The sequence below is a fragment of the Galendromus occidentalis genome, unplaced genomic scaffold, assembly GCF_000255335.2.
Source record: "Galendromus occidentalis unplaced genomic scaffold, Mocc_1.1 scf7180000077213, whole genome shotgun sequence".
Taxonomy (NCBI): domain Eukaryota; kingdom Metazoa; phylum Arthropoda; class Arachnida; order Mesostigmata; family Phytoseiidae; genus Galendromus; species Galendromus occidentalis.
In genome coordinates, this window is record NW_003805201.1 from 444,969 (window position 1) to 452,532 (window position 7,564).

General features: G+C 56.3%; 1 protein-coding gene across 1 annotated transcript; it reads right to left on the reverse strand.

The window, feature by feature from the left end:
- Positions 1-488: 488 nt before the first annotated feature.
- On the reverse strand, positions 489-6,497 carry LOC100905039 (vitellogenin-4). The gene is made up of 4 exons (XM_018638947.1): positions 6,425-6,497; positions 6,238-6,285; positions 1,673-6,133; positions 489-1,521 (listed from the first exon to the last, which is right to left on the reverse strand). Exons 1-4 carry the CDS (start codon positions 6,465-6,467, stop codon positions 521-523), a joined length of 5,553 nt encoding a protein of 1,850 aa, XP_018494463.1. The 5' UTR covers positions 6,468-6,497; the 3' UTR covers positions 489-520.
- Positions 6,498-7,564: the final 1,067 nt, after the last annotated feature.

Consider the following 7,564-nt stretch of genomic DNA (forward strand, 5'->3'; position numbering starts at 1 on the left):
CGGGAAGAGGGCAGAGAGGAAGGCCGCGGCGCATCCGGAGTTGGTGAGCTCGTTCTAAGATTCATCTCCCGCGGATACGCAGAGGCTCGTCGGACGAAACTTGCAATAGCGGACATAATTCGCTGTGTATGCGCGATCGCTGATGGGATGGCGAACAGAATCGAACAAAATACATACTGCACAATAATGTGATAAGAATAATAAATGAATGTAATATTATCGAGACGGAGTTGAGCGGATTTTCTTCAGGAGTTGTCGCGAAAATTATCAAGTAACGCTGCAGTAATATTACAGCAGTAAAAAACACAGAACGCAGCATTAATTCGTATTTTCGCCTTTCCGTCAGCCGAATTTCATGCGAAAATTCGACCGAGCGATCCCATCGAGAATGCATCGGCTTCCAGTTCGTACGGAACTGTCGAATGATTGCCTCACAGATGAGGGTGGGTTCACGATGGTGTTCCAATATCTCGAGTTGGAAGAGGGCATTTAGGTTTCAACAAATTTATTCATGGTCAAATTAGTGGCCGCAGCGGGTGGGGATCTCAACGTCGTGGTAGACAAGACCGTATTGGCCGGAGCGAGGAAGGTTCGAAGCGATCTTCTCGGTCTGAACCTCACGCTGGAGTTGGATGGTGCGCGGGTGGCTCTGCTTCAAGCAGATGAACTCAACACTCTGGGTTTCAGTTTCGAGCTGACGACGACCTTCCTTGCAGGCGCGGACGGGCTCGGTGGAGAAGCAGAGCTTTCCATCGAAGGGAAGCATCTTGGTCTCCTCGGTCATCTGTTGCTGCTCGTCACGGTAGTTCTGACGCTGCTGGGACCTCTGCTGCATGTATTCACTGTATTGCTGCTTCTTCTGCTGGAACTTGTGGAGGTCCTGGCTGGAGGCGGCACGGGGGTGAACACCCTCGGGGCACTTCCACGCTCCCTGGACTCCGTGGTTCTCGGGCTTGGTGAGACCGAACGAGCGGAGGAAGTCTTCCTCGCGCTCGTACTTGCAACCTTCGGGACCGGTGAACTCGTCGCTCTTCTGGTTGTTCATGTTGCCGCAAAGACCGGTGAGTTGACCCTTGAGCATCTGCTTGGCGATCTCGACCTTGAGGTTCTTGCCGTCGTAGACGATGCGCATGCGCTGGTCACGAACCTTGATCACGAGGGTGTCTTGGCCCTGCTGGTGCTCTTCGACGTGAAGAGTGATCATGTTCTTGTTCTGGGGACCGTATTGGGCGACTTCGGTCTTCTTGGGGGCGACCTCGAGGGAGGTGGAGTTGACGTGGACCTGGTAGGTGGCACCGTTGCGCGGGCTGGGAGGAGTGAGCTTGAGGAGGGTGGCGTCACGGAGAACGATCTCGACCTCAGTCTGTTGGCCTCCTGGCATTTTCTTGGCGAGGATGGTGAAGCTGGGCTTCTCGCTGTTTTCACGGGCGAGGATGTACTTCTCACCGTCCTTCATGCTCTTGGCGGAAAGGGTGACGTTGTCGAAAGAGCGGAGATTGTGGCCGTTGTAGACACAGGTGGCTGCAATAATAATTTCGATTTTCTCACGTCCGTGGAATGGGGGAAGGGGAATGATTCGTTACATCATAATTTTCGTCATCGAAATCGGCATAAAGGAGGTGCAACGAGAGTCTTAGTCGGAGAGACTCAACGTTCAGATTCGAGGACTCACGTTCGGGGCGGTCGGTCTTGAGGGCGGCCTTGATCTGCTGCTTGAGGGTCCACATGGTGTTGGGACGGAGAGCCTTGGGGAGAGCGATGCGTTCGAAACGGAGCTCCTCATGATCAGGAGTGCGGATGGTTAGGTTGGCCATGTGCATTTCCGGGGACTGCTCGGAGTAGATGAGCTCTCCCTGGATCTTGTTGTCCTGGGTCTTCTTCTCGGCGACGTAGTTGGCGCGGAGGTTCCTGTAGAGACGAGCCTTGAGGGTCTCGCGGATCTTGTGGGAAGCGTTCAAGAGACGCTCGTGGACTTGTTCGGGAAGTTCGATTTCGAAACGGAGCTTGTTCAGAGCGGACTTCTGCACACGGAGCTTTTCGCAGGCGGTGGACATTTCGGACTTCTGCTCCTTCTTGTCCTCCTCGCATTGCTTGTAGTACCAGGGCTTCTGTTCGGCGGAGGTCTTCATGAGCTGCTTCTGCTCATCGGACTTGCTCATTTCGATCTTTCCAGAGTAGAGCTGCTTGCCGGTCGAGCGGGTCTCGAGCTCGGCGACGAAAGCGGCGACGCCACGCTGTTGCTCCTCACGGATCTGGGTCTCGAAAGGCTGGGGGGTCTTGGTCGAAGCGACGACGGCGCGGACCTTGAGGGAGATGGGCTTCTGCCAGACCTTCATCGTGAGCTCGGCGAGCTTGGCCTGCTTCGAGGGAAGGGAGGCGAGGATCGCGTGACCGAGAATCTTGGCGGACTTCTTCTCTCCTTCGGCGGAGATGATGTATTCGATCGAGCGGACCTGGGTGTTGTCCTTCTTGAGCTGCTGTCCGAGTTCCTGGTCGACTTGGGACCAGTACTTTTCGGTCTGCTGAGCGATCTGTTCGAGGGACTGTTCGAGCTTTTGGGTTTCGGGCTTGCGACCGGTGATCTTCTCGTACTCGTGTTCGTAGGAGATCATGCGCATGTCCTTGGGCTGGGTCTTCTGCTCCTTCTCGAGCTGCTCCTTAGACAGGGTCTGCTGCTGCTGCTGCTGACCCTCCTTCTGCTGCATGCGCTGCTGGAAGAGGTTTCCGCCGAGACGGACGATCATCTTGATTTCCTGGGCGGGCCATTGCTCGTTCTTCTCAATGCGAACGGTCCAGGCACGGGGGGTGAACCATTCGTTGGAGAGCTGCTGGATGAGGGAGGACATGGGGTTGCTTTCGAAAGCCTTCTGGTGCTTCATGAAGTTGATGGCGGACTCCTCGTTTTCGGTCATGCCTTGAACGCGGACGGCCATGCCGAGCTTCTGTCCGAGGGTGCGGTCGAAGACGTAGGGCTTCTGCTGGGTCTTGATGACGGTGTAGCGCTCGAGAAGAGGCTTGTCGACACCGCGGATGAGGAGGGCTTCAGTCTTGAAGGTCATGGCGCGGGTCTTGTGGAAGAAGACGGTCTCGAAACGAGGACGGATAGTGAAGGCGAGGGTCTGGGTCTGGGGAGTGTACTGGAAGGCGACATCGAGGGGAACGGTAGCGCGAGTCTGCTCGATGGCACGAACACCGTAGGCGTAACGGGTCTTCTGGACGGGGTTGACGGTGAGAGCGGAGTGGACGGAGGTGTGGTAAACGGTGGGCTTGATGAGACCGGCAACAGCGATGACGGTGGGCTTCAGCTGCATCTGACCCTTAGCGGTCTCGAAGCGGGTCTGGAGATCCTGGAGGGAGAGGGAAACAACGATCGGGTGACGGTTGCTGAGGATGACGGGGAGACCGTTGACGGCGGGGGCGACGTGGACGTAGGTGCGGGGCATCAGAACGCGGACGTAACGGTAGGTCTTCTCGATACCGCCCTCGCTGAGGAGCTGAGCGATCTTCTGACCGACCTTCTGGCCGACCTTGGTCATGTATTCCTTGTCGATGGGGAGGTAAGCCTCGTGACCGAGGAGGGAACCGGAAACAACGAGACGGGGCTGCTCGTCGTTCTCTTGGGTGTTGAACTGCATGGCTTCCTCGATCTGTTGGAGAACCTGCTCGACAGAGTGGTCACCGACAGCGTGACGGGTGTCACGGCGAATACGCTGCATAACGTTCTCGATGATCTTCTGCATACCGCCCTGCTTGTGGATGAACTGGTTGAGGTTCTCGAGACCCTTGGTCACCAGGCTGAAGTCGGCGATGGTGGACACGTAGGGACCCTTGTTGCTGCTGAGGGAGGCCCAGGCGGCGCGGGGGATGGCCGACACGTTGGACTGGGTCACTTCCCATTGTCCCTTGAGACCGGAGTTGGTGATCGGGTTGTAACGGGTCTTGGCTCCCCACTTGGACTGGTGGGTTCCGTAGCCCTGTTCGGGAAGAGCGCCGAGGACGTTCTGGACACGGCGAGCGGTCTGCTGCATGCAGGGGAGGGTGGAGTTGGCGAGATGGTGGAGGGCGGAGTAGGTGTAGGAGGCGACCTCAAGATCCTTCTCCTGACCGAGCTCGATGACCATTCGGTTGAAGAGGGCCTCGGTGGGCTGAGTGGCGAGGAGAACGGAGAGGGCCGCGGTACGGAGCTCGTAGTCCTGCTGCTTGTCGAAGTAGATACCCTGGACGATGGGCTGGATGGCGCTTCCGTGCTTCTGGGCGGCGCCGTGGAGGGCGTAGATGGCGATCTGACGGATGAACTGGACGTATTCGGAATCGTCTTCAGAGGCGTCCTTCATCTGGCTGAGCTGCTGCATGACCTCCTGTTCACCGTAAATGTAGGGAACGAGAGCCTCGACGGCCTTGGGGTGGGCGAGACGACCGAGGGTCTGGATGAAGATGGTCTGCTGAGTGAAGTCCTTGGCGGAGTGGAGTTCAGAGCGGATAGCTTCAACGAACTGTCTGTACTCCTGCTCGCCGCAAGGGTGGCCCTGCTGGGCGGAGTTCTGGGACTGCTCCTGTTGCTGCTGGTTGTGGTGGGGGGTGCTCTTGTGGCTGTGGGCGTCGCAGTGGCCGCGAACGACGTCGGCGAAAGCGAGGCAAGCGGTACCGAAGACGGTACGCTTCTGCTGGTACTTGGGCTCAGTGCAGACGTTCTTGAGCTGCTGCATGATCCTGATGTTAGGCTTGACGAGGTTCTGCTTGAGGTTCTGGAGGGCGTCGACAGTCTCGAGGGTGGTGAGCTTGTCCTGCTGGATGAGGTCGAGAAGGAGCTCGGTGGCGTTGTTCGAGCCGGAGAGAGCGATGGTGTCGATGAGGACCTTGCGTTGGACGTTGTCGAGCTCGGTGGCGGACTTTGCGGTGGCGGTTTCACCGAGAACCTCCCAGAGGGACTGGAGCTGTCGCTTGGAGAGGCTGCCGAGAACCATGGTGAGCTGGATGATCTTGTCACCGGTCTGACTCTTGATCTCAACGTTGTCGGAAACGATCTTAGCGGAGAGATCCTCGATCATGGGGACGATCTGGTCCTTGATGATCTCACTGGTCTCACCCTTGTTGAAGAGGGACAGGTACTGGAGGTCCCACTGGTGGCCCTCGGGGAAACGGTAGGTGATCTCATCGTAGGACTTGGTGGCCTGCTGCTGGTTCCAGTTCTCGGTGACGGGACGCTCCTCGACGAGGTGGAGCTTGATGAGGGAAACGGTCTTGATCTGCTGCTTGCGGAGGGGGAGGATCTTCTTGTCGAGAGCCTGAGCTTCGTGGATGAGAGCGAACTTGCCTCCCTTCTCGACGGTCATGTTGTAGTTGTAGGTGGTGAAAGCCTCAACAAGATCGGTCTTCGGGTGGAAGTTGACCGGACAGCCCTCAGCGGTGGGCTTCATCCAGTCGGAGAGCTCGGGCTGCATGTTCTTCTCGAGCTGTTCGGGCTTGTGGGTACGGCAGACGTTCTGGCAACCACGACCGTCGTGACCGTTCTGGAGGTAACGACCGTCGGGACCGACCTGCTTCATGTAGTTCCTGGTCTTGGTGAGGTTGAGCTGCTGGTACTGCTCTTGGTGATGCCATTGTTCCGGGTTGGAGAGGATTTCGTAGGTGGTTTCGAAGTTTCCGGCGATACCCTGTTCCTGACGACGGTAGACGATGGGTTGCTGCTCGTTGCCGAACCTGGAACCCTCGGACATGAAGGGATGGTCGTCGCCTTCAAGAGACTGGGGCTTGCCAACGGTGAACATGGAGGCAATACCACGGTAGATGTTGATGATCTCTTCGGGCATGTTCTCAGGAGCCTTGAGCTTCTGGACTTCGTTGTCCTGGACCTTGACGAAGACGGGACCGTAGTTTTCGATGGTCTCCTCAGTGGAATGAGCGACACCCTCGACACGACGGTTCTCGATATCTTCGACTTCCTTATCGAAGGAGCCGGACATCACGTGACGGAGACGAAGACCAAGGATCTTGGTGTTTCCTTGCTGCTCGTTGACCTGAACAGTGAGGACACCATATTTCTCGAGACCGGCGTAGCGCTGGGTTTGACGGGGAAGTCCAGTGGCGACAAGAGTGCGGTAGTTGTAAACGTACTCGCGCTGACCCTCGAAAACTGAAAATAATCAGAAGTGGTCTCAGAAGTTCGACGAACGAGCAGTCGAGTAGATATCCCGTCGTGGAGAGTGTTCTACGTCAGAAGGTGGAAATGAGACTCACGGTCAGGGACGAGCTCCTGTCCACTGTGGACACCACCCTGCTTAGCAGCTGCAATCGAAGGGTTATTCTTTAGATGAGTTTCTGTTTCCGAATGACCGAGAAGCTGACGATAGCGTCGAATATCCGCTTGGCTTCGAAGTCCATCACCGAAATATCCCGCGTCATCTCACGAGCCACGATCACTCACCGGCGAGAGCCACAAGAGCCACAACGGCGAAAAAGACCCTCATGTTGAAATGTGTACCCGAGAAGAATACACCTATGCCGATCTCTGGTCCGCTCCGGCTTTTTATAACAGGACAGCAGCTGACACGGCGTATTCACTATCGGTTTACGTTTCCAGCAGCGCCGTTTCAAAAAGACCGGAACCCGATCTGCACGAGGATCGGAAGCCTCGACGCGGATGATGAGATCGTTTCTGTGCGAGTTGGGAACTGTAGGCGAAATAACTTGGAGCCAACATCGGATTTGCTACGGGAGCTCCAGACTCCGCGCTAACGTAGTCAAGCCCACGGTTGCGTGTAGCTCGGCGTGTAGCTATCTCACCGCCGATAACTGCAGCTTACTCAAGTTTCACTGAAGAGTCCAGAATCGTCGTCTATAGAAAGAGCGGTATTCGGCAGGTCGTGATATCCATGAACGCAGACTGTCTCGCGATTCATTGAACGTCGCCATGATTCAAAATGTTATCCTCCGATTGATCGATATTGGATTCCGGCTTCCGAACGGAGGATACATGAGGCGATTCCACGGCATTCGAGCGAAGAAATTTCTTTTTGCTGCTCCCCAGATGCGGACTTTCCTTCAGCGTCGGCTCATGGAGCCTCGCGTCTCATTTCACTGGCCCGGGACCCGAGACCGTTCTCGGAGTACTGGCGTGCCTCGCATACTGAACCACCGTGGTCGAGCGGAACCTTCAAACAACGCGGTATTCGTATTGTTGTCCAGACCGATGCATGATCCCACGGGCGAGGCTCCATGTAAATCCTGTCCCTGCGGGATATGGCCCCGGAGACGGAAGCGACGATACACAGAAACCGTACGCATTTACCAACGGCTGGATCGAAGCCTATGCCTATGACTGACTACCACCCCGGACCATTGTCTCGTCGCAAAGCCGTAGAAGTGATCGACTCACATCTGGAACATTATTTCATACCGGCAGCTAATGGCGATCGTTCCCTGCTTCTAGGCCCTGAATGGAACGACCCTCTGATGAGGAATTAATGCCTTCAAATGGTTCCGTTCTGACCGCTCGATTGTTTGATAGATTCTCGGAGCGGACTGTTCTGGTTGGGCTCGATGAGAGAAATCACTCCTGTCGTGA

Coding starts and splice junctions, on each gene's coding strand:
- LOC100905039 (XM_018638947.1), bottom strand. CDS start 6,467: ATGAGGGTCTTTTTCGCCGTTGTGGCTCTTGTGGCTCTCGCCG. Junction 6,286..6,424: donor GGCTCTTGTGGCTCTCGCCG/GTGAGTGATCGT, acceptor CTTCGATTGCAG/CTGCTAAGCAGGGTGGTGTC. Junction 1,522..1,672: donor CAAGACCGACCGCCCCGAAC/GTGAGTCCTCGA, acceptor TTATTATTGCAG/CCACCTGTGTCTACAACGGC.